The 27,677-nt window shown below is 37.3% G+C and overlaps 1 protein-coding gene across 1 annotated transcript in view; it reads right to left on the reverse strand.

Annotated features, from left to right (window-relative positions):
• Positions 1-14,872: 14,872 nt before the first annotated feature.
• PAPOLA (poly(A) polymerase alpha) overlaps positions 14,873-27,677 on the reverse strand; it is a 45,880-nt gene continuing 33,075 nt past the window's right edge. The window contains exons 16-22 of the mRNA XM_081938272.1: positions 24,488-24,609; positions 22,501-22,643; positions 21,486-21,586; positions 20,540-20,760; positions 19,055-19,117; positions 17,635-17,712; positions 14,873-17,039 (exon numbers count right to left, since the gene is read on the reverse strand). Coding sequence (XP_081794398.1) covers positions 16,944-17,039; positions 17,635-17,712; positions 19,055-19,117; positions 20,540-20,760; positions 21,486-21,586; positions 22,501-22,643; positions 24,488-24,609 — 824 coding nt within the window. The 3' untranslated portion in view covers positions 14,873-16,943. The remainder of the gene's footprint in view (positions 17,040-17,634; positions 17,713-19,054; positions 19,118-20,539; positions 20,761-21,485; positions 21,587-22,500; positions 22,644-24,487; positions 24,610-27,677) is intronic.

A 27,677-nucleotide genomic window follows, 5' to 3' on the forward strand; every position in this document is an offset into this window, starting at 1 on the left:
AACCTTTGTTCTTCCATTATGCAGTTTTACTGTATCTTCAGCCACATTATGAGCTTAATAAATAAATGCCTTGACAATGGCATTTATTGTCACGAAAAAATTTAATTTGCAATTAAGTTAGAATTATATAAATGGTAAAGGCATGCCATATTTCTTTGAAATTGGTGTGTAAGGGATTGAGCTATGTGTCCTTCAGATCTGTATTTTAAATTGCCCACATCCAACACCTCTGCCTTTTGCTCTGAAGGGCTAAGTTTCAGAGAAATTACTCCAAGGATTTACCACACCTATCCTGATTATACATATAACTTTTTATTTAGAGAGAAAATGCACCTTGTACCAAAGGCTATCTAGAAATAGATTGAAAGTTTTTGTGCAAATCATTTTAGAAAAGAATAATTATGCTCCTTTCTGCACAGATTGGAGTTATTAGAGAGTAGAAGAGCTTAACTTATTTGACTTTTGCATAAAATAAAATGCAGTCCTCACCTCAGTCAGTTAAATAAAGCTACTACAAAGTGTCTTCTATTTATAAGGATAGGAGTAGTGAAGCATTAAGATGACCATAGTAAATGGTTAATCAAGAATATCCTCGAAAGTTGATCTCCAAGTCAATGTGAATTGGCAACAAGTTGCGGTCTGATTTCAAGGATCACTCTGTAGATCTATCACTCATTGAATCAGACTGTCTATCTTCCATCCCCACCAAAGTATTTGGTGTTAAATGTAGAAAAAATGTTTAAAACCAAAATTGTGTTTCTTCAAACAATAAAAATCAATTTTTCACATGGAAGAACTCTCGAATAATGTATCAGAAATGGAACATCACAGATGATTCATTTTTCCATTGAGTGAGGACCCCAATCCGTATGATCCATACATCCCATACATCCCAGCGGCCAATTCGCTCTCACAGAGAGGGGCTTCTCCTGGTGCCGTCTGCTAGGCAATGCCAGCGGGCGACGCCAAGGAGTAGGGCCTTCTCTGTGATGGGCCCAACCCTCTGGAATGACCTCCCCCCCTCCCGACATTAGAACCACCACCGACTCCCGCTCCTTCCGGCAGAAACTAAAGACTCACCTGTTTCGACTGGCTGGCCTGGCATAATTTCAACGCCTATCTCCTGGTATTTATATTTTACTGGTTTTTAAGGGTATTATTCTATAGTCTTAATTTTATTGGGTATTTGGGATCTTAATGTCTGTTTATTTTAATTATTTATTAGCAATACAGTCCTGCACATCTTTTATCCTCCTCTTATCCATCCATCCATTTTATATTTGTACATATATATTCTCCATGTAGTAATTTTAATTGTTTTAATTTTGTACTTTGACATGGACTGTACACCGCCCCGAGTCCCTTTCGGGAGAGGGGGCGGTCTATAAGCGCTAATAAATTGAAATTGAAATTGAAATTTTCGGTTGATGCTGTGTTGGAGCACAGCTCTAGTGCAAAGTAATATGTTCCAAAGGTGCGACATTGTTAATATCATAATAATAAGCTACAACTAGTTTCTGGTTATGGCACGCGGTGGCTCAGTGGCTAAGACACTGAGCTTGTCGATCAGAAAGGCCAGCAGTTTGACGGTTCGAATCCCATGCCGCGTAACGGAGTGAGCTCCCGTTACTTGACCCAGCTTCTGCCAACCTAGCAGTTTGAAAGCATGTAAAAAATGCAAGTAGAAAAATAGGAACCACCTTTGGTGTGAAGGTAACAGTGCTCCGTGCACCTTTGCCGTTTAGTCATGCCAGCCACGTGACCATGGAGACGTTTTCAGACAGCACTGACCCTTCAGCTTTGAAACGGAGATGCACACCGCCCCCTAGAGTCGGGAATGACTAACACATACATGCGAGGGGGACCTTTACCTTTATTAGTTTCTGGTTCCTTGGCAACCTTTGTGTTTAAAAACTGTTGTACATGGGTTTTATATGCCAGTGAGAATTGGTCCCCAGGAGTGCAGACCCAAAAGTTTTGTTGATCTTTCTCTCTGCATTACAGGTACTCCAGAATTGGGACCAGAATTTCCATTGCTAAGGTAGTTGTTATATGAGTTGTGAAGATAATCCAGCTCCCCTATTGACGTTGTCAGAAGCTGGCTGGAAATAATGCATATAGTGATCACATGACCCAGAGACACTGCAATTGCCCTAAATACATGTCAGTTGCCAAGCACCCAAATTCTGATCATGCAACTATGAGGATAGGTTGTACAGGTTTTTCTGTGCCACTGTAACTCCTAACAGTCCCTAAATGAATGGTTTATAAGTTGAGGACTACATGTACTATGAATAGGAGTCTTTCATATCATCTGAATATGAACTAACTGGGTAAAGAAGGGGACTCCCAAAATCTATTACTTGTTTTGCCATTTCACTATTGTTATCCTGCTTTACCATGCTGCTCGTAAAATAGATGAACCAGCTAGTCATAACATTATGAGGGAAGCACTGGGCTCAGGGGTAGGCTGCTGGGGATTCGCAGGGGTTCGGGATAACCTCTAGCTAAGATTCTGTGCAGTTCGGAGTGGGAACCACGTGGGGACCCCTGGGTGCCCCGGGGGTCCCCATGTGGCCCATTTTGGATGTAGGTAAGTGAAGGGTGCTTGCGGAGGCTCAGGGAGGGCAAACAATGTGTCTACGGAAATTTGGGGAAAAAACAGGCCCGTTTCCGTCCTCCAGAGCCTCTGGAGGGCAAAAACATGCCCCTCATCGTGGTGCAGGAGGCCAACTAGGCCATGCTCATGCCCACCCAGCAACCGGGCAGATCACCCCTTGCTAAAATTTTTGAAGCCCACCCCTTTATCTCTGATTTTGTGTTCTTGAATTTCACAGATCTACTCCCAGAGACAGAGAATGGGAAAGATCATTGCAAAGTTCAGATCTAGTATTTCTCCTCCCATTCCTCCACCAACCACTCCTTGAAAACTACATAACTGGCTGGTCTTCTCATGTATTTGAGCTGCAAATCTCTGATCTGATTCCTCCACTATGCAAATGTCCTTACTACAAATATGTGTGAGAGCGACTATATTCAAATGTGCAAAAAAAAAAAATCCTTTATAACTTTTCTCAATATTCTGCTGATTGCCAGCTCAGTAGCAGATGTGCTGTGCTTAATGGTGCATATACAAGAAGCGTTCCCTAATCCCTAAATGAACTTCTTATCTCTAAATATATACAGGATAAGCTATATAAACTCCATTTAGTTACTCTGCTATTAAATCTACCAGAACTGAAAAGGCAATGAATATTGTTAAAGCTAGCACCTGTTAATGAAAAAAAATATTATGCCCCCTCCCCAATACAAAACAACAATGCCAACAAATCAAAATTATCAAAACAGAAGTTAAGGCAAGCTAGGATTGTTTAGGCTCAGTGAGAGAGCATTTGGCACTTTCGCTAATGAAGAAAGATTTTCATCCCGTGTAGAAAAGCAAGAGGTATCAGCCCCTTACACGATCCTGTGTCCCCTCTGTGAATTTACCACATTTATTGGTAGATGGAGCTAATGTGGATAAAGGGAGATGTGTTCAGAATGAATATTTCATTAGGGTATTTCTTAATAAAGGTTTAGGAACTGCTAGAACAATTGGTACAAACTGAATTACTTTTCTGCTTCTTGTACAAGGGAAGATCCTCATGTACTCTACTTCATTCAGATTAGTAGTAACACCACCACATAGATCTCTGGAGTTAATTTTCTCTTTGAGAATGAGTATTCGGTTCAAACCAGTATAAAGCCCCAAAAATGAATAAAAACCCTATTTAGAAAGGAATAAAAGGGCCTTCAAGTTGTCTCTCAAAATTTGGCACCTGAATAATTTAAGCAGACAAAAGATCACCTTGGCCCATTTTCCCCCATAGTAAAAGGCACTTCTGTGCTGCTTTTCCATTAATTATTTGTGAGGTTTATAGTCAAAACACACAGCAATGATGCCAGAGTCAAGAAGACTGGCCTGGATATACAGGACCTGATAATGTCAGTCCTGCCAGACTTCCCACCAAGCTCAGCACTACATTTTGCCATATACTTAATCCTGCAAACAGAGACTTGATTACAGCAGAAGCTGATAAGAGATAATACTGCTAGATAAATTGCTTAACTGCAGGCAAAATAAAGCCATACCTATAGAGAAGAGCTGCCTCCTGCAGAATGGAGAAATCAGGCCGGTGTGTCTCTTCTGGAGTTTACGTCATCGAATTTTGTCTCCCACATTTTTGAGTGAAAAGCGGGGCCCTCTCTTATTAGGACTGGGTCTAACCTGCTCAATGTCTACGCAAGAACTTGGTCTGGCTAGAGAACCACTGCTTCTCAGCTGCCCCACTTCAGCCCAAACATTTCCCATGCTTAGGGTAGAGTAGACCATATAGCAATCGCAATAACATTTAGACTTCTATACCACCCCATAGTGCTTTACAGCACTCTCTCAGTAGTTTACAATGTAAGCATTATCTGCAACCCCCAACATTCTCATTTTACCAACTTTAGAAGGATGGAAGGCCGAGTCAACCTTGAGCCCCATCCGGATCAAACTCTGGACTGCGGGCAGAGTTTGCCTGGAATATTGCTCCTTAAACACTGTGTCACCAAATCCTCACTGTTGATCTTTCCCACTTATATTGTCTCTTACCAGTCATATCTTCTACATCTGCTGCGGTCGAGAGAGGCTAGACAAGTAAGATGGTGATGGCAAATGCTTCTGTTATTTTCATGTTTGTTGTTGCTTGTATTGGTCAGGGGGAAGAAGCTGGAGAACAGGAAGGCACTGTTCTGACCTAGGTTTCCCAAGAGCATGAAGCAAACTCCTTCTCCTGATAAAAAAAACCCTTTTCTTAATTTACTGTGAATTCTGCTCATTCACATCCAGCAAAGTCTTTCAAGGGAGGATTTACAGTCACATACCTTATCTGACTTGGAGAGCTGACAGGCCAATATCTGCAAAACTTGGCAAGGCGTCTCGGAGAGTCAGGAACCGATTTAGCGAACTAATTGTTTCCTGCAAACTCCACTCCCTTTTTGCTCCTCTTTTAGTTCCTCTGGGAGGGCCATTCATGTCCACCCGTGGCCTTACTCCCAATCCGCCCCCTATTCTTTAGCATGTTCCCTTCGTCTGGCAACTTTGCGTATGCGCACATTGGGAACAGGCTCCAGCTGTTCATCTGCCTCACTGATGTTTGACTATGAAGGCAACTGATAACTGGCATACAGCTCTGGCCCTCTCTCTGCCTCTGACACAGAGCCCTCATCAGAGCCCTCCCCAGACTCCAGGACTGGGCCATGTTCCTCCCCAGCCTCCTCACTGTCCAATCTGCTGCCAGCTCCACTGACTACTGGCAGGCTACAACAGGCACCAGTAACAAAAGCAACAACAGTGTGGGAGGAGTATCCCTTCCTTTAAAAAAAAAAGTAGCTTGAAGAATATCCAGTGGTTAACTTATGGTTGTAATGAACATGCAATGCATGCTACAATAAAAGCCACTGTAATACCAGTTGTGTCAGGTACATGTAGGCACAGCAAGTATGGATCTGTCTGCCCCATTATTATCCTTTTAAGGAGAACAGAGCAGTGGGATTCAGTGATCTGAGTGGTCCACTTGGGAGGCCAACAAGGACATCACCACAGCTTTTTTTTTCTACCTAGCTCCGGCAGATAAGCGGATCCTATTTATATTATTCTGTAAGACACCTAGAGCCGCCTTGATGAGATGGGTGGCATACAATTTTGGTAAATAAATAATTCTGCCCCTTTCACTTTTCAGTGTCCCAGTGGCAACATAATGGAAGTGGATCCTAAAATCAATTGCACTCCATTCAAGACAAAGCCTTTCTTCAGACTGGATGATCAAGCCCAGGGAGGGATGGGTGTGGGATAGTATAAACAGCAGCCTTGCAGAGATGCAGCTTTCAGCATTTAGTGCTTCAACTTGCAGCGCACCTGCCTACATTATGCTCAGATATGTCCAGGCAATTCTATTGTCACCTTGGATAAACATTAAAACATTTACCATGTTTATGATGGAAAACATGAGGAGGGAGGGAAATTCCTCCAAACAAAGAAAAACCAACATTTAAAAGAGAAATTGCTTATCCATATGCAAATGTTTTGCGATTATTCCATAGAAAAGCTGTGTCCTAGTTTTTGAAATATATATTTCACTTTATGTTGCACACAGCTGGGTTTATATTGGCACTCATGCTAATATGCAAAATACAAGTCTCTTGCATTCAGAAATGACTCTCTTTATAAAATGCCAGGAGGGCACCTGCTTTCTTTTGAAGGCTTGATCGTGCCAAACACTGAGCAGCCGTTTGTGGCCATTTTCCAGCTCTGACCACATAGCTTTCCTGGCTTCATGCCAACTCAAAACCAAAGAGTGTTTACTTCAATTGCTATGGCCTGGTCAAAAAGTTTCACACATTCCATGGGAAGGCTGCAATAATGAGATGCAGCGCATTGAAGAGAGAAGGATGTCAAAGTTGATTGTGCGCAATGTAATTACAGGGAAGCTTAGATGCACTCACACACTCACACAGTGTCCTGATCAGCTGGATGAACAGGAGTCTCATCTGCATAATACAAAATACTCCTCACATACAGAATATTAACCAGTCTTTGCAAAACTTAGATTGACATTCACACGGTTGCTGGGCTAATCAGGAGCTACAATTCACATTCATTTGGAAAGTGAAGAGTGATATCAACTGGAAGGGATGTGCTGTTGTATCACTACACAAAGAAGTCATTACTCTGCCAGAAACAAATCTGTTATTTGATGAAGTTTTAGTTTTCTGGAAAATGTTTGAGATCAACTTCCATGGACTTTACCAGCTCGTCTGATTCTTTTCCAAACCACTATTCTCTGTGACATCCCTGCATTTCATATGATAATTGCTAGAGAGGCAACATGTAAAACAATCACACAGCTAAAAAACTCTGCATGTGATTTCCCAGTTCAAATTTCAGTGAGGAGAGGGAAAGATGGCCAGGCAAGCTAGCCAGTTCAAAAAAAACCATGTTTTTGAAAATATTTATGAACAAATGAGGAGCTTCCATAGGTTCTAGCATTATCATTTCAAAGCCTCGCTTATAAGTCAATTCACCTCATCCAAAAGTTGTGCTCTCCCTTTGTGACTCCCAATAGAGCCAGTGCATCCCTTGGTTTGGGGAAGATATGTGAGGTTTGCTCTTCTCCATAGAAAAATGAATGAATTCTAAAGAAAAGAGCTTCATCAACATCATAGCTCTTGATGTTGTTCTATCAACAAGTCAGAGAAAAGCAAGATTATTTTTTTTGTTGAATCTCACTTGCTTTCCTTAATTATCAGGAATTATATAGATATTTTTGTTGCATTAACTACTTTGAGATTTGATTTCATGAGTGCGCTTTCAGGATTTATAGGATTGCTGCTAGAAGGTGTCTTGTTTCTCTATGGAACTGAATAACCCATAAATACATCTTCAGATGGCTGAGTGGAAGGACATATGCTTTGCATATAGAACCATACAGAATGCATGTTTTACACCCTGATTGAATTGCTACCATCTTCAGCAGAAGGGAATGTGAAAGTTCTCTATCAGGAATTCAATAGTAGTTCTGTCCAATTAGATCAGTACAGTCACTTAACTTCACAGCTTAATTTTTCATTCCTTTTAACTTTTTCTATATGATTTCAAATCCAGGTAGAATAAATTTAGATCCCTGCCCAAGATCACTGTTTAAGTCTTCCAGGTTTCTTTTTTTTTAAATTGCAGTTGCCCTGATGATGTCATTATCATTAATCAAAATCTCTCCTTCCCCTCCCCTTCAAATTTCTGTATTTAGTTAACAGTGTAATTAGAGGCAAGTGGGAAAACAGCACTGTCAAAGAACAGCCTGCATCAAGTGCTTTGTTATTCCCTTATGATTTTGAATAGAAACTGGAGAGAACATTTTAATTAGCATGTTAGGGCCATTTCACACATTAAACCCAGGTTTGCCATAGTGTTTGCAGTCAATACGAAATTGCCACTGACCTGATTCTCTAAGAATTCCTACAGATATGTGGGCTTTTTCACACAATTATTTTTTGCATTTTGGAAGCATAAACTTCACAATATTATATGCAAGGACTCCCATAACATGCAGTTCAGAACTGACTATAAAACAGATTGTTATATACAACGGAAAGTCTTGTTGGCTTAATTGTAAAACATATAAAATAAACAAAGGGAGTAAATACTATAAATATATAACAAGGAAAGAGCGGCAGGTCTCAAAGTAATAATGATTTTTCTGTGTTCACATACAACACATGCTAACATATTGTAATAAAACTATAGTAGAGAGTAAATTGTGATCCTACAGATTTGGTTGAGTTAAAGAATACAGGTCGCGTTCTTCATCCCTGATGACTTTTCATTGAATGGCAGCACCTTCTTTGCCTTCATTAAACTTAGTTTTCACTCACACAGGCCTTTGAGATATTAGACACTGTTATAGAACATCAACATCTTCTTGAGGAGTGAATTTCAGTCCTTCAGAAGCTTAAACCCCTATAAAAACAATATATTTGTTTAGGAAAGACGTTTACTGCTCATTCACTCCCTGAAAAAGGACCAAGCCTAATGTCTCAGCACCTGATTAGTTATGTCAGAGCTCAAAAGCAAAGGTTAATAAGAGATCCTCAGAGAATTCCTGGGCTGTAGCCTAGACTGAGAATACAGAAACCTTTTCAAAAAATGCTGGTGACAATCTAATCTGGTACTGCTGTCAAGCAAATTGCAGAACTGTGCCCATGTAGTCATCACCAGATGAGCTGAGATGAAATCAAATATTACATAATATACCTAGACATCAGGGACATCACCTGTTCACCAGATGTAGGTAATCATGGCCTTTGGTACTTTAAAAAAAAATTAAGCATACAACTAGGTAAAACATGCTTCTGAAAAAAACATGTGCAGGTCAAAAGAAAGAATGGAAAGAAGATCCACAAGGGACTACACCCTTAGTACTGTAAAGTACTAATAATATTCAGGAGTTATCAAATTGACAGTAAGGAAGAAAGAATGACATGGAGTATTATGGAGGAGTCCATGGCTGAATGATAGAATAGAAAGAGGGACAACTTGATACTGAAACAATAAGTTGCAGACCACATTTTTAAATACAATTTGGTTTTACTTTGATTAATTGTGTGGAAAAGAGAAGAAGCCAAAGGCTTGGAGGTTTTAACAATAAAAATGTAATTTAATAATACCTCAGCCTTCTGACATGACAGTTGATTTCCATTAACCTTTAAGTTTAATTATGCATGCCACAAACTTGCCAAATAAATATATTAAAAATATATTTAAAAAGTATATCAATCCCTGGCATTGCTTCCCAAAATACTTCTGTGATGCCATCTCCCACAAAATCCAGCTTTTCTGATATCTAATGGACACAACTCCCTAGTTCCAATATATATCTGCAAATAAGCTCATAATTAAAATAGGGTCTTAAATTTAATACTCTCCCATTTAACCCCCTCTGCAAACTATTGGTGATGTTATTTTACTCCATTTGTCTCTTATTCAAATTTTTGCACAACTTTATCATAATCACTCACACGCACCATCAAGAAACTGGGGACAGTGAGGGAAAAAGGGAGTCAAGAGAATTAGAGATTCTATGTCCATCACTATGCACCTTTCAGCCCTGCTGCTGACTCCCTGGGTGACCTTGCTTAAATTGCAACCTTTCTGTCTTCCTTTATCCATCTAATATGAATCTAACTTCTATGGCCCAATATTTGTTTAGCTTCTAGGTCTGTTATGAAGCTTAATTAATGTTTGCCAAAAGCTTTGAGATCAGATGATTGAAAGTGCTTATATAAAGTTCAAAATATGAAAAAGACAATGAAGGTGTTTTGGAGAGGCAGTGGATGGACATTTTGGCTAAGTGCCAGAAAGTTTAATTGGACCAAATAGCTTCTAGTATCAGGGCTGCCTCTATTTAGTTTCTAACTCATCAATTAAAAATATCCAAAGTTCTTTAAATAAGGACTCGAACATATTCTGCTGTATATAGATCCAGTTGCCTATATTTCTATAATTTGAAAACAGAGCTACCAAATTGGGGGGAATCAACTATCAAGCCTTAAGCATTGTGCTGTAAATAAAATCTGCTTTACATATCTTGCATCCTCTGTGGACAAACATCTAGCCCAAATTACAAGCACAACCTTTCAGGGTTGTTTTTTTTTACATATAACCTTTAGCAAACAGCTGAATGTGTTATATGTCAGAAATTTCTAATACTGCCATATTAAGTAGCAAAAAGGAAATTAAAACTAAAATATAAAGGAATTCAGGTTTTAAAAATCTTAAGTGTCTCCAAACCTTTCCCATTATTATAACTGGCACGGTAAAATTAAGGGATATCCATAAGTAAGGTGCCTTAAGTCTCCAAAGACAGGATATATATTTACTAAGGAATTAAATGTTCATTATACTTATCATTTAATTTCTTCCAACCCAAAAAGAAATGGAAATAAAATTATGTAAAGTGATCAAGCTTGTCCATTTGTCTGACACTTAGCAATACAACTTCCTGATAAACAAAACAGACTGGGGAGGAATATAGGGCAGCAGCAGCTGGACCAAAGCCCAATGTTATGACTCCTCCATACTAAGGCATCCTCCCCTCTACCTTACCCCAAGCATCAAAATGACAGAGACAGCATTCTACGGCTGTAATGTAAGCTCCACTCCATTTGTATGTGCAAGATCATAACACACAAAAGGGTTCTAGCCTGTACCTCATAGGCACAATGTTACTTTCATCATTTGTTCCACTTCCACGGATGGGATGCAATACTAACCAAAGCTCACCCAAAGAACTTCATGACCAAACAAGGGCATGAATCTGAATCTCACAACCAACTGCTTCCTCTCTTGAATCTGTCAAGCTATCGCAATCTTTGAGAAATCCTTTGAGTGGGGGGTGCCTCTCTCTCCTTTCTCCTTTTTTGTCAAATTAGGAATTGGGATAAGCAGCTTTCAGTGTTGATATTCAAAATTTGGAATGTATAATGCACAAACTGAATTGAATGATTTTCAGGCCTTTTTGGCATTGATTCTTTTAAAGGTTATTTTGACATGGCTGTTATTTTTGTTTTTTTATAACATGTATATTTATGTACTTTGTTCTTTTGAAATGCTTTCTTTTAAAAAAATACTTGGTGAAATTTAATTGCTTCTTAAAATACTTACAAAACATTCTGAAGATAAAATAATCCCTTTTTTATTAAGTGACAGTGAAAGAGCAATATTTCTATCCTATGAGAAAAACAGATTATTTCTAATTATGATTTAAGCAGTTCCTAATTTTTCAAAATTGTTTTTGTATGTAAAGGGAAAAATAATTTGAAAATAATTTTAATTCCTCATCCTAGAAATGTATTTCATCCAACTTCAGTCAATTAAAATAATCTATTAACTCATTAAAAGAATGAAAGAATTATACATAATAGCAATATTTTAGTGAAAAGAAAATGGATCTGACATTTTAGAACAAAATTTTGGTTTTTATATACAAGGAAACTAATCCTAATCCTAATCCACCATTAAAAACAAGTACCATCATAAAACAAAATTACAAACATTATTTTCTCAAATGTTAAGCATTTATTTTCCTAAATGTTAAACAGACATGTATTTTAGTTTAAAATGTTCATAAATGTTTAGGCCAGGGAATCTTTGAGTATTTAATAAATTTATTATGAATAGGCCACGAAGTTCATAATGAAACTCATATTTCCTTTCCCCTGGTTCAAGGAAGCTAATTCTAACCCAAATGCCAGCATAAAACAAAAATGACCAGCAATAACAAAAGATATTACTATTATAAAAGCTCTGAAAGTCTCCACATTACTGATAACTTTCACATAATATCTAAGCAAAGTCACTTCTCTATTGGAGGCAGTATTTTTGGCTGTGACAACAAAACATGCCCTTTGTTGCTGGTGGATAACTTTCCCAACTGTCTCTTTTTTACTACTTCAGTACCAGGTTTTTTTTAGTAACAATTCCAGCAGTGGACTGAATGTAGAGACAACTAAAATGGAAGATTCCAGGAAGTGCATATTACTCTAAGGCACCCACTGGGTGGGAATTAACATTGGATCACAATACATAAAAGGAAAGGGGCAAACTTTTCTAAGACAATTTTTCCGTCCAACATAAGACAAAGTGGCAATACAGAAATTCCAACTGATATAGAAATCTGAGAACTAAATATATAACCCCCACAAGTCCACTCTCACATGTGCTATGGTTTCGACCGTTTAAATTTTCATAGTTTCAAGTTTTTAAGGGTCCTAGCAAAGGTATAAGTGGGAACGCCAAAGATGCTTTCTACCTGGATGATTGCGAATCTCCATAGGCATACAAGTGTAAAGTGTATCTTGAGAGTATCCATTTGGTTATAGCGGTTAAGGCAACAGGTTAGAAACCCCGTGTTCTATTCCTGCCAAAGGCACAGAGCCAGCTGGGTGACCTTAGGCCAGATATTTTCAGCCCATAACATGAGCTAACCATTTCTGAAAATCTTGTCAAGAGAAGTATTTGGACCTGTGCAGGCAGTCACAAAGAATCAACATTGTCTTGAAACAAATAAAAGAAAATAAAAATAAAAGGCAACTTGAAGTACACTAGTTTTCCAGTATATTATACACACTCTTTCTAGGACTGAGCCTTAGATTTGTTTTTAAAAAATCTCAAACACTTCTACCAACCATAGCATTTGTAACACTCAGGTATTCTTGCATCCATTATGACTCCAAACTGTCGTTTTTATATGCATGCATATAATGTCTACATATAAAAACATGACTGCTATTATATAAAAACACTTTTATTATAAATGTGCATATAAAATGTGACTTTTATGTGAGTATTTAACTATTTTCTGTGGGATGTTCAATCTGGTGCCTGTCATGAACAAAGTAATACTGTTATTCATTACATAAAATACATATCTCTAAATTTAAAGGAAAATGGAATTTGAGGTCATATACTATTTGTCCTACAGAGCAATCATTGTAATAAAAAAAACCTAGACAGTGCTGTTGTGTTAGAAAATTATCTATCCATTTTTACTGGAAAAAAGCTCTTCTTTGGGTAGAAATACTTATTTAAAAGTGGCAATTTAATGTTATGCCTCTATAGACTAATTAATGCACAGTTTTTCAATTGGTTACTAAACAATTTTATTTGAATTCAGTTCCTCTGCATTTTGCTTTAGTTTATTTTGCTTTATCTTTATTGAAACAATGATGGGAATTCCTAATGTGCTTAAAGCAAATTAAAATCAGTTCCCTTTAGCATTATAAATATCATGAATGTGAACATGGGTTGAAAAAGGAATATAGACTGCTTGTCATGATTCAACCTCATCTAAATATGATCGCCAAACATTGTGGAATTTAGTACCAACAGTATGACATACTAAACATCACTTGAAAGCCATTAAGGTTCTAAGTATGAACCAAAACAGATGGAATATCCAGCAATGGTTCATTGTGATATCTTTTTTATAACAACACCCTGACTCGGAAGTTTGATAGCAAACTTAGCACTCTTTTGGTGATAATAGTGGCAGATGTTTGATGCCTATACATTTTAAATATTCATTTAACCCTTTCACATTGCATCTGCTCCCATCAACAAAATTTGTATACGCTGATTCTGTTGAATAATGAAGTAATGCTTTGAAGATTAAAGCAAACAAAAATAATTATTAATAAAAGTTCTGTTCTAGTACATGTGTATTTTTGCTTGCTTGTTTTTCATATCATTAAATTAGCAATAAAAAAGTCAGTTTTCTTAACTAGAATGTGTAGAAATCTCCAAATTTCTAAATATATAGAAATATAATAAAAATACAAAATAAAATTGATATGGGCATATCAAGGAATATATGAATATATATTTTCAGTTAAATAACTCATTTCATTAGTCATTAAAAGATACATTTATATACTCAAAATACCACATAGAAGTTTTCTGAAATATAGGGAGTTTCTACTTGCATTAAGATCCCTTTGACCTTTATTCTGCTTACTTAAGTTTCACAGTGACTTCTGATCCTACACAAACAGTGGCAGCTGGGCAAATTCTAAAATTTCTTGAAAATCAGTCTTATCTGAAACATAGTACTTTCTAACTAAAGATTAGAAGTTAATGCAACTCTTAATCACTTGCAATAAACTGTTATGTTTAATTTAAACTAACTACACTCCAAATAGATATGTATATCATCTTCTATTTAAGTCAAGACTGCTTTTCCAAATTTGAAATAAAAGTGAATAGATAACATTGAGACTTTTCAGTGGATTTGTTTTAACCACAAAGCTGGTGGAAAAATAATATTAAGTGGTACATGGATTTTGGTATGTCTTTGTTATTGTTGTGCAGGTTTTACTCACCGAAATGAAAGAAACAGTGCCATCTCCTGGCTGAACTACTAACATACACTTTTTTTCATGACATTCAATAACAAAAATAGAAACATCACTAGAAGTTTCACGTTTAAATTCCACTGTTCCCCAAGTGAATTAAATTCTCATTATTCCATAGTTCTATACTTAGATCAATATTATGCAACATTAAGCAATGGATGTAGTTTTTGGTCCTTTGAAAAATAAAGGTCAGCCAGTAATATTTCAGTTTTCTTAAATATAGATTATATATATATTTATTTTTATTTTTATTATTGGATCATTTTAAATCAGCGTATTTTATTCTCAGCAGTGTTGTATTCACATCAAAGTTTCTTGTTTAGACTAATTTAACAATTGTGGAATACCACTATTTATGCATTCAAAAGAAACCAAGCAACTGTGGGATTGTGCTGTTTTTTTTATTGTTTTCCATGGAGAAATACATCATCTGTTTACAAAATAGCTCTTGAAAAATACAAGGAGTACAGATACTATAAAACAAAGCAACTCCAGTCATGAGACACCTACGTACATCATGCGAAAGCAACAGTCTGATCTCCAGGTTATGAAAACTAGAATTAAAAAGTCACTATACAGGAAAGGTTCCAAGTTCCCAGCTTGGCAAAACTTGGGTGCAGATACATGAAACGTTTAATAAAATGAAGGGGGGGGGGGGAAACGATGTCCTGATGTGTAAACAAGACTAAATTTGTGCCTGGCAAGTTCGATCTAAACTCCATAGCTACACAAAATGCACAGATAGCTTGTACACTTCAACTGATACCCTTCTTGTTTGGGCAGCAGGGGAAAGAGGAGGAGCAAGGAGGGTGTGGGAAAATTTAAGGAGGTGGAAGCTGGATCACTGGAGGCAGAAGAGGGCAAGGGTAAGAATTTTTTATACTAGACTTCATAGACAAAATGGCAGAAAATAAAGATCTTGGTTACTGCATGGCTGAGGAGACAGGTAGGGAGTAAGCTACATTCTCTTGACTTTGGAAAATTAACTTATAGGGAAAAGGGAAAGAGCAATTAATTTTTCTTTTAATATGGAAATGCACATGTAGAAGGATTGAGCACAATGCAGGGAAGGAAGTTATTAAACATGCTGATCAGAAAAAATGGGAAGGGAAGTTTAACCATCCCACTTAATTTTGCTGAAATCAAGGTTATGTGTAGTTTGTTATCTCCATCTGATAATCACTGGCATTCCACACTTTCTGTTTAGTCATGAGAGATTTCCACTTTTAAACAAACTTGCTAATAATTTTATAGCTCTACAGAACAAAGCAAAAACAACTGGTTAAGGAGAGCTTTATCAGATAATTTAAGTGCCTGCTAGAAATGTGATTCTAAAAAAATTAAACATTCAGAATGTAAAGCTATTTTCAGATGAGCTATCTAAAAATAAAACTGTTAAAACCCTAGAGTAGGTAAGATCTGCCTTAAAATATGAAATCTTTGTAATGCAGACAGGACTCCTCTGGAGTATACAAAACTCTTATACTTAATGATGAAAAAGCCATCAAAACAGGACTATGCTTCACAGGCACACTTTATTTACTGTATTTTATTTCTGGGGGAAAGTAGCATCTGTACCTAAGGGCTACAGAGCTTAAAAGAAAAACTACCAGCATTTCACTGACAACAATAGTCCAATTTTGTGCATACAAAACTAAACATGAATTAAATGCAACCATTTCTTTTTCCTCTCCAAAAAATATGGTAATAGGAATGGGAAGGTAATAAGGAGAAGGCTTGATTAAACTGAAGAAAACAATTATTTCCTTTTTGATAGCTGATTTGTATGCACCATAAAATAACCCCCAAAATAAAAAATAGACAATTTCTTCATCATGTCCCATCAAATATTTTAAATGAATTTTACCAAACTTAGAACCTCAAGATTTGACATTTTCTTATAAGGGTTTGCATCCTAATGGTGACTGAGCTAGATACAGTGCATACTTTTACCTTCAGTATACAATATATCAAGCCATTTTCTAATTTGAAGGTCAAAGATTTTGAAGAATTTTTTTTAATAAAAATAAAATCTATCAAGCTGAAGCACTAAAATTAGTCATATTCCAATAAAAAAGTACATAAAAGTGCATTTAAGGAATTCTTTTGCCAGTTTTAGCTGAATTTCTTTTCTTCCAAACAATGCATCAACACAAACCCAATCAGTACATCAAATATGGCTACAAATAGTATTCCCATTCCTTTTTTTAGGCAGTAATCCTTTAAAGAATTCAATGTAACTGTTGCTAACACATTAATAGTACTCCTGGCTCCACAAATACGAACCTGGACTTCCAGATCAAGTGATTATAGCCCAGCAAGGGAAGTGCACAAAATATATCTAAATCCATCTGTGTTCACATTCTCGTCTTGCACCTTCTGTTCTCCTTTCCAGTATTAGAAGACAACAGGTTAAATTGGCAGATACTGTTTATGGACCCCTGAGGTTGGTTTTACCGATTCAATCTTAGTTTTATTGAATTTTTGATAACTGGAATAGGATTTGCAGGGAGAGCAGGGATATCTGAAAGATCGGTACTGGGCATTTTCTGGGTAGAGAAAAAAAGGAAGAAATATTAGATAAAATTTTGATTATACATTATTAAAAAGATTAAACTTGAGACTTTCCATTTGTTGTAATTGTTTCAAATCTTAGTTTCCCCCCAGTTTTACATTTTTTGCCAATTTATTTCAGAATGATGCTAATAAACTTAACATGGATTTTTGAACATTTATTCAGCTCAACAAATTCCTCTGCTTCTTCACCAACTGTTGTTTGGGTTATTCAATAACTCCCATTACAATCTGCTGTTTTCCAGAAATGTAATTAATGTTCAATAATGCCAAAGGCTGGTAGAATCCACTATACAGAATTTACTATGACGGCACAGAAAGCAAAGAAATCTATGTGAATCCACATATCAGAATGCAGACCACAGCTTTATACCTCAGGAGGTGGCAGTGTGTTGCCTACTTCGGCAATTAAGTAGGGTTGGTTGGCTAGACTGCAAAGTAATATCTAAGAGACAACACTACCACTTCTATTGTGCTCCCAAGAAAATGCAAAGATGCAGTTGTCAGGAATCAAGTTGAAGTTGAAGGCTTTTATTTCTACAAAACGCAGAAACAGATTCATTCTAGTACCTGAGGAGCTTGTAGAGATACTGTGGTCTGAAGAGTTTCCTGCTGAGAGGCCATATCTGATTCTGTATCAAAAAGTTCCTAAAAATAAGAAAAATATGCCAACATTTCTTAATAGATCACTGGAATTCAAGTATGAGTTCTTTGGATTCCTAACATTTTAATATTAAAAAGTTTATTAAATTTATTTGGAAAAAAAATATATAATCTGAAGTAGTTCAAACACAATTATATGATTCCCCTTCTAAAATCTATCTTCAGAGCCCTGAAAAATGATTTCATTTCCCCCCATTTGTGTCACTCCTCGAGGATGATTCTGTTGAAGTCACTGAGAATGAGGGGGTATTTCACCAAATCCACTTTTTCTTCTCTATAACTGTCCCATATTTCAAAGGACACTCAGGTTGCAAAGGAAGGGGTAAATTAATTGAATAGCTTCTGCTATTTTTTGGTGTGTTGAATTTGTCTTTTTGTGTTGCTCTGATGGATACTGGCCATCCAAAAATTGAAAAAGTCCTTTACAAAAGTAAGAATTGGATCCAAGCCACTGAGTTCCCTTTTGTAGGTTTTTTTTTCAGTGCTCTGCCAAGTAATAGCCAACAGATGCTTACCAGGAGAGACTTGTGTAAAGACTATGCTGTCGTCTTTTCAGCTGCAGCTAAAGAGCCTTTTATTGTCCTGGATCTTTCAAGACTAAAAAGTATTTCAATTTTAAACCATTGTAATTGTTCTGAGCTGCTGTTAATGTCATTTTAGAGTGTAAGACCTTTTTATTTTCTGCTATTGAGAAATGGTCATGATGTATTATCTATAATTGCATATAAAACTGTGTCCCAATGACAAAACACTACAGGAAACATCAGAAAAATCCCTGCGCCAAAGAACCTGGCACATCCCTGATTATCACTATTTCTCATCATTTCTCTTTTATTATTCTTTTTAAAACATTAAGCTATCAACAATATTAATCATCTAGAGCATACAGAAATTAAAAACAAATGGAAACTGTAGATTTCCTGTTGCTGTTTAAGTCCATTTCCAAGCAACACAAACTCCTATAACTAGTGGTCAGTGAGGAGTAGTTTGATACAAACTTTGGAGGCTGATTTTCTTAACTTTATCAGATCTCTCTTACTGAGAGGTGCCATATCTGTCAATACAGTTTGATGGGGCAGGAAGCAAACGAAGGAAATAGTTTATGACCTCATTGTTGATTCCCAAAGGTATGTGATTGGCCTTAGTGAAGGTGAATCTTCAAACAAGATGGACAATTAAATTGGTTTATTGGGCTTATGTGTATTAGAATGTCTTCAGTCAGAGTAGATTCTCAAAACATATGTAACAGGAATGAAAATGATACCTTTGTTTAAAAAATTGTAGGTATTCAATACACTATAGCTACTACACAGTATAAGAAAAGTACCTTAGTTTCCATCTTATCATGATCACTCATATCAATGCAACTAACATCTTCATTTATTTCGTCCTGTAATAAAGCAGAATAATCACAAGAAAATGGGATACCTGTCCCAAAAAACAAAAATAAAGTGTCTATCCAAAATTTAATTGCAACTAAGTTATATCTGTTAAGAGCACAAGGATCTATAAAACTTGGGCATAACAAATATGAACAAAAAGAAACTAGCCATAATGACTGTTCATCGGCATTCAATAACAGAAGTCATGGTTTTGCCTGCTCACATAATTGCATAAATAGCTAATCAACTGTATAAAGTTTATTTCAGGAATAGCTATATTGAGTTATGACTTTCCTCTACAAAGCATTGGTCTACTTTATAGCAATGGTACTTAGATTTATATATCACTTCATAGTGTTTTATAGCACTCTCTGAGCAGTTTACAGAGTCAGCATATTGCCTCCACCAGTCTGTGTCCTCATTTTACTGACCGGAAGGGTGAGACAATCTCGAGCCCATCAGGATCAAACGTCAAGCTGTCGGCAGAGTTAGCTTGAAAAACTCCATTTTGTGTTTGCATGATGCTTTTATGTAACAGGGTTTTCTGGATATTTTTGTGTTATTTTGAGAAAAGATATTTTGAGTAAATGTTGCGAGAGATATATATATATATGCTGGTCTTGTTGTATTCGGGTCTTTTCCCATGTAAGATTACACGGAAAAATCTCTCATTGTAGAAATACAGGAATTATGACTACGGTATTTTTCAGAGTATAAGACGCACCTTTTTCCCTCAAAAAAGAGGCTGAAAATCTGGGTACGTCTTATACAGCCCCCATGAGCACTCTATAAGCCTCTCAAAGGCTATGCATGTAATTTTTTTGACAAAAAAGGGGCCTGTTTTTTGCTAGTTTTTGGTCCCTACCCCCACCCCCCAGGAGCACTCTACAAACCTCCTAAAGGCTACTCATGCCTTTTGGGGGGGACGGACTAGTCCCTTTTTCATGAAAAACGGGCCATTTTTGGGAGGTTTGCAGAGTGCAAAAACTTTTTTTTAATTTGCCTCTTCAAAACCTTGGTGCGTCTTATACTCCGAAAAATACGGTAGTTATTAATAGTTTTTTAAAAACTTTAATGTACCTTTAAAAGCTTTCTGAAAGTATGTTATGCGTGATTAACTGTTTTAAATTCTTTATAATGTAAACATGCACTAAGGCAGGTCAAACTCGCGTCGTCACGGCAGCGTATCATGACTTTTTTCCCCCTTCGCTAAATCGGGCAGAGGTGGGGCCAGCACGTGATGCATCCGCCTCTCGGGCAGCAAATTTGACACCCCTGCACTAAGGTATTAGTGTTCCATTTAATATTTCTTTAACTTTTATTCATCACTCTCTCCCCTTCAGGAATGGGCAATTTTTTAGTGATCAAGACCTGAGAGAATTAAAATGAAAAAAAAATGTTGTGCTGTGCCAACAAGGAAATAGAAATACCTCATCAGTCTTTATTTTTTTAGGAGATTCTTCTTTATGGGGAGATGATGTCCTCTTCACACCTGCTACAGGGCTAGTTACTTTAGTTGCAGTGTTTCCTGAAGGTCTCTGTGGTTGGTTGACAACACGGGTTGAAGAAACTACTCTAGAGATGGTAGGCTTTGGTGGTGGAGAGATGGCTGGCTGTGTGGCAGTTTGAGGAATGCTTTCACTTGAAGTACCTATCGAAATATAATTTAATGTTTACAATCCAATTTTTAGTTTATTACTTCAAAGGCAAAAACAAATTTGAATTCTTTTCTTCAAACAAACCATATTCTTCACCAAGGGAGGTTACATTTTATGACTCATTTAATTGTAGTAAATTAAGCAAAATATATGATTTCTTCTTATTTGACATAATTTATTCTGCAGGGTTTACTATTAAAAATTGCATATCTTGTCTAGAGAATTAATTAACATATAGGGGAACTGCAAGTCTATGATGTTACCCAAGAGTGGCCTTGGTTTTTGTTCTAGATTTAAAAATTTGGAACACACATATCAGCACTACAATGCTGAACAAGACTTTAAAAACTGACAAAATAATAACTATATGCTAAGGCAGCTATGCTTTATAGTTCACATATTGTGTATTCTGTATAGAAATGTAGAAGGTAGAAAGCCTATATTAAGACTGAAAAAAATGGAGGCATTTGCAAAGCATATTCTGAATAAATTGAACTGAGTTGGGAAAACATCAACATGTTCCTGAATGAGCATACTCTATGTGAATTGAGTACAAGTGAGAAAGGGATATGGCCATACATAGATGCCCCTCCTCTAGTGTTCTCTTATATGCAAGTTCTACTTAGAATTAATCATGCAAAGAAAGACTAGTTTGTACTCCCTCATCCCTATTTCAGATTTCTAGGAACAAATTTGAAGATTCACGTGGGTTTCTTACCCCCTGAGCTTTCACTGGAATTTATTTGTGGCACAGTGACTTCAGAAGCTTGTATGTTGGTCACAGATGCTGCTGTCACAGCTGGAGCAGGACTGCTTCTGCTAAAATATTTTTTAAAAAGAGAGCATGAATTACAGGAAGGCATTACTACCAAGGCATCTTTCCCCTCTCCTCCACCTAAAGCTCTTGAAGTTTACTTCCTCTCAGAAAGACTAAGATGGAACCAGTGAAGTAGAACACAGTAACTTAGGTGGATTACTAGTTTCATGTCTAAATTAACAGTATTATGCTTGATTTAGTAGGCCCATGTGTCACTATAGCTTCATAACCTGAGCTGGTTACCAGTGAACTTCTAAATGCAATTCAAACTGCAGGAAATTACCTTTAAAGCCCTTCATGGCCTAGTCCCGTGATGGCAAACCTATGGCACGCATGCCAGAGGTGGCACACAGAGCCTTCTTTGCTAGCATATGTGCCGTCACCCCAGGTCAGATCTCCGTGGCGTTTCTTTCGTGAGCTTCTGTTTCCCTGCAAACGACGAAACAGAAGCTCACGAAAGAAAAAGATTTTACCTCTTGCCATGCTGCCAGTGTTGGGATGCCTCATCCCCCGCCCCACCCCAGCCAGCTGGTCTTCAGGTCTCTCCTGCACATGCGCTCATGTCCTTTCAGTTTGGGCATGCGTACGTGTGGAGTTTGGACACTCGGTGTCTAAAGGGTTCGCCATCACTGGCATAGTGTATGATATAGATTTCTGCCCATCTATTAAATAATATCATTTATCAGGATATGTATAATATTATGGTAGGGCTCCAGTACAATACAACGCAATACAATCTTTGTAAAGATCCAAGCGTGAAGGAAGAAATAAGATTACTTGCAAAATTATAGTGTTTAAAATCTCAAACAAACGATATATTATATAACATTAAAATATTCCCTGTGTACCTATTATAGTATTAATGATAGATACCAATAATGCTCTGAATATTAAGGTAAGTACTGGAGACAAATACCCCTGAGAGCTTCCAGAACTGTTCAAAGGACTTGTCTTCATAGCACTGGTAGGAGAAGGCACAGAAGTGCTGTTATCACTATCCATAGACAAGTCTAGGCTGCTGTCATTCAGCGCCGTCAACCTGACTCCTTCTGTTGAATGCTGCAACCAAGAAGACAAACAGAGAAGCAATTCAGAAGAAGTAAAAAAGACATTGTAAAATAAAAATTAAGCTCTATCATTTTATGGGCCTGTTCAACTATTAACATTTTATAATTTATTCAGGGACACTAGCAATTCCCATTCTCTCTGGACTTTCTAGACTACATGTACATATATGCACTACAAATATATTGCTTTCAAAATAAGCATACTAAATATATACTGACTGTTTTCTTACAATTATGTTATGAGGTATATAAGTGTTATAGAAAATCCTAAGCTTCTACAAGCTTTGCTTTTTGCAATTAACATCTAAACATTGCTAATGCTACATCCCTGTATTATTTGTACTTAGCTAGTCAGAAATTAGAGACACATAGAGTACCAATTTCAGAAAATAAAAATAACATGATCCATTTTTTTCTGTGCAGCTATGGACCTTATATACAGCTAGTCCTCAAATTACAACTGCAATTGGGACTGGGCTTGGTAAATGATGTAGTCGTGAAGAACAATTTCACAGGACTGCAATGCTTAGAGATGGCAATTGAGGCAGCTAATTGATGGCAATTAGCAGATGTGTGGGTCATAGCTCATTAAGCAGGAAGTGCAGGGAGTTGCCAGTAAGGAGAGTGGGGTGCAGCGTGGGCAGGGGGGGGGGGATTCTGGGAAGCCCAGTGTAGGTTGTGTGTGCATTGAGGGAGGATGGTGCTATGGTGTAAAACCAGAAACACCAGGGGAAGAGGGCTTTTTTTGGAGGGGGGGGATTGTTGTCATGTGAGCACAGGAAGGCTGGGGAAAGAAGACATGGACTGCATGCATGCAAATGCAGCGAGGTCAGAAAAAGAAGGAATTAAATATATGGGAGAACAGGGAAGTTATGAGTATGGGGAGAGAGAGTATGGGGTGCATGCAAATGCAGGATGCCAGGGAAAGGCATAAGGTATGTATGAGCACAAGTGGCTGGAGAAATAGGGCATGAGGTGCAGCAAGCAAGCATAGGGAGGCTAGGGAAAGAAGGTTCAGGGTGCATGCAAGCAAAGAGAGGCAGGAAAAGAGGGGGCAAAGGGGAGGAATAAGGACATGATGCATGTAACCGAACAAAGACGGTTGGGCAAAGAGACTTACCTGAACCACTTGTAACCATCCCTGACAGCTTCCCCATTGATTTTGCTTGTGGGAAACTGGTTGAGAAGATTGCAAATGGTGGCCACTTAACTCTGGGACAATGCAACCAGTCATATGTATGAGCTGGTTGTTAAGTGCCCACATTTTGTTGATGGCAATGGCCAGAAGTTCAAGGACCAGTCTATAAATCCCTTTGTTCAGCACCATCATAACTTTGGTCACTGAATGAATGATCATAACTTGAGGACTACCTGTACCTTTTTTCTCTCTCTCTTCTCCTCCATTACCTGCCTCCTGCTTTAGTAAGAAAGGGTGCAAAACCAAGGTGATGCTTTATACAAAACAAGATTGTAACAACTAATTTTCCATAATTTTGATAGTTTTAATACCGCAACATCTTTAACAAACTTTAAACTATTGTCTATTGCCTTGAGTACAATTGTTTAACATTACTCCTATTAACCAATGCAAAATATTTAAAATGTCAGTAATTACATCTGAACAAATATCATCCTAAACTAAAAGTTAAAGTTAAACCAGGAAGCCAGTAGGTGGGATAAATGTAAATGGGATTAATTTCTTATGCATGCATAAGAATACTTTGGGGGGGGGGGGGGGGAAGCAGTACCTACATGAAATAAATAATAACAAAAACAGAGCACTAAAACACACACACACATATTTTATCACAATATCAGTTAACGTTCAAATGTTACCTTTTTCTTTTTCTGAACGACATGACTAGGTAGTAATTGATGAAGTTGTTTTTTCCTAACATGCATTGCAGCAATTTTCATATCCATTTCAAACATCTTGCTGTTTATTGCTTGCCTATAAACTATGTAATCAGAATAAAATGAAGACCATTTATATTTCAGAAAGCTAAAATTCCCCTGAAATAAATTTCATTCTGCACACATACTGATTCAAGCAGGAAAATCATAATCCTCAGAAAATACAATAACATTGTTATTCCCAGTATCATTATCCTCCCTTTGCTGAGGTATGTATATTTTTATAATATTTATTTTTTAATCTGAATTTTTTATTTTTTATGTTTCCTGTTTCTATATTTGTTGTTCAATTGTTATATACCAACCAGTGTTACACATTGTGAGATGGCTAGCTAATACAAATTTGACTCTTAGATAATAGATAACAGATCATACTACTATTATAACTAAACCTGGAATTTAATCCAGTTTACCTATCCACAAAACAAAACGATTCTTTCTATCTGTGGAACGAACCAGAATACAGTAGAACCTTTTCAGATAAAAGAACAAATGGTTCAAACATTATTTCTCTACCTTCCAGTATGTATATGCTTCAAATAGAGTTGCCACGCTTCTAAAAAAAGCCATTCAGAGAAATAATGGAGAGGAATGCAAGATGAGCTTATAAAAATTACCATCTCTCCTTTTTGCAGCACTCATGGATTTAGATAACTCTGGACATACATGAAAGGAGACAATTTTTCAAAAAAACTACACAATATTTCTTTTTATGTAACTTGGTTATATCTATTATAGTAGAGTTATATCTATTATTTACACAAAAGGAAGATAGCAATGAGTATAGTAGATTAAAAATAAGAAGTATAGACAAAACCCTTTCCAGAGGATAGAGCCCAGTTTGCAAATTCGAATCCTAAAGATTTTTTCCCTTTCAGTCAATAAATTTGTGCATGACACAAGTATATGTGTATCCTTATATGTATGTGTGTATATACCTGTCAGGAGCCACATTCCAAAGAAATGCCAGAACTCAAAAAAATTATAATTAATTCAATTAATATCTAAAAATTAATTGTTTTAAAATAAATGTTACTTATTTAAAAAATAACCGATTTGCATTTACATAAATTAAAATTATCTTTCACATTATTATTATTCCTGTTCCTAGCAGAAAATAGAGAAGCAGGATAGAAATATGGCAAGATGGAAAATTGCATTGGGGGAATAAGATGAAGGGGAATAGGGAATCTAAAGCAAGATGAGAGAAAAGGCAATTGGACAAACAAGGAAAGAAAAGTTGGGCTGTGTAGTTATTACCTACAGAGCTAAATTCACCAGGCAAAATGCTTAAATCATTAAGCATAATTCAATGTTTCATTTAAATGGTTTTCTTGAAGAGAAAAGAAATCAAGGCCCTGTGGCACCTCTTGAGTAACAAATTTTAGTAAAAGATACAGCACTCCAATATCAGGTGTTCAGAGTTGCTAAAGTGATATAGGATTTATTTGGGAGAGGGAGGGGAAGGCTGGTTGGTTATAAGCTACAGTTTATATGCTAGTCAGATTGCAAGTACATAATCAATTAACAGCTGTAATGTTTAATAATCCATTGTGTCTGACTGAGACCTTCTGATTTTGCCTGAAATCTTTTGATGCATGTGAGTTCATATATTTGACTTCTGAGCTCCAGGCGATAATCAGTGGTATTATATTGTTCTGTTTCTGTTTCTATTGTTCTGTTTGTCTTTTAATAGATATTCCCTGGGACTTGATCTGGCTCTATAGATATCCTCATTTAATAGTTCAGCAACCATTCAAACTTGCAATGGCGTTGAACAAGAAGTATGATGTCCTTGAAGTTCTGGCCAGTGTAAGAACCTTCCCTGCCAGCTTTCCGCAAACAATATGGAAGCCAGCAGGAAGTCAGAAGTCACAACATGAGATCCTCATTTTATGACGTGTGTGATCCTTGTTTAACAATACAGGTAGTCCTCAACTTGCAACAGTTCATTTAATGACACTGAAAAAAGGGACTTATTACCATTTTTCACACTTATGACCATTGCAGCATCCCCATGATCACATGATTTACCATATTTTTTGGATTATAAGATGTACTAAGCTTTTGGCTTGGGGGGGGGGGGGGTGTCTGCCTGCCCTCCAGCAATTTGCCTCCTTGCAGCAAACAGCATGGTCAGCTTCAGCACAGCCTGATTTAGCACAAGCAGCTGATTGGTGGTTGGATCTTCTTCCCTGAACACTGATTATCAGCTGTTCCAGGCAGCGGGGATTGCTGCCCCCCCCATCGGTGCTGCCGCCACCTATCGCTGCCTCTGTGTGCCTCATTTTCGGCCTCCGCCTGGAATGACCCAAAATCAGGATGCGCAGACACCAAAAACGGGGGGCGCGGAGGTAGCAATAGGTGGCAGTGGCGATAGGCAGTGATGATCCCCACAGCCTGGAACAGCTGATCGATGATATTCCGGGAGACAGATCCAACCACCTATCAGCTGCTCATGCTAAATCAGGCTGTGCTGAAGCTTACCAGGCTGTTTGCTTGAAGGAGGCAAATTGCTGCAAGGCAGAGGCCGAAGGCTGGGGGCTGGAGGATGGGTGGAGCTTCTGCAACATTTGCTCTATAAGATGCAGACATTTCCACCCACTTTGGGAGGGGGGGGGGCGGGGAGTGCATCTTATAGTCTGAAAAATATGGTACATTTGGATGCTTGACAACTAATATTTATGATGGTTGCAGTGTCTCGGGCTCATGTGATCATTTTTAGTGAACTCCTGACAAGCACAGTCAATGGGGAAAACAAATTCACTTAACAACCGTGTTACTAATTTAACAACTGCAAAAATTCACTTTACAAATGTGCAAGAAAAGTTGTAAAATGGAGCAAGACTCACTTTACAAATTTCTCACTTAGCAACATACATTCTGGGCTTAATTGCCAGAACCACTATCGCTATGCAGCATGATCATGTGACACTGAACTGCACTGTTTAGCAACAAAAATTCCAATTCCAATTACTATTAACTGAGAACTACCTTGATTGATTTGATTGTTTATCTTGCAGCTCAGCCTCCTGAATGCCTGATTTAATTTCAATTGCACATGTATGTAAAATGGGTCTGAACAAATGGGATGGTACTTTAGAGCCTTTCT

This window comes from Natrix helvetica (genome assembly GCF_964273705.1).
Source record: "Natrix helvetica genome assembly, chromosome: 1".
Taxonomy (NCBI): domain Eukaryota; kingdom Metazoa; phylum Chordata; class Lepidosauria; order Squamata; family Natricidae; genus Natrix; species Natrix helvetica.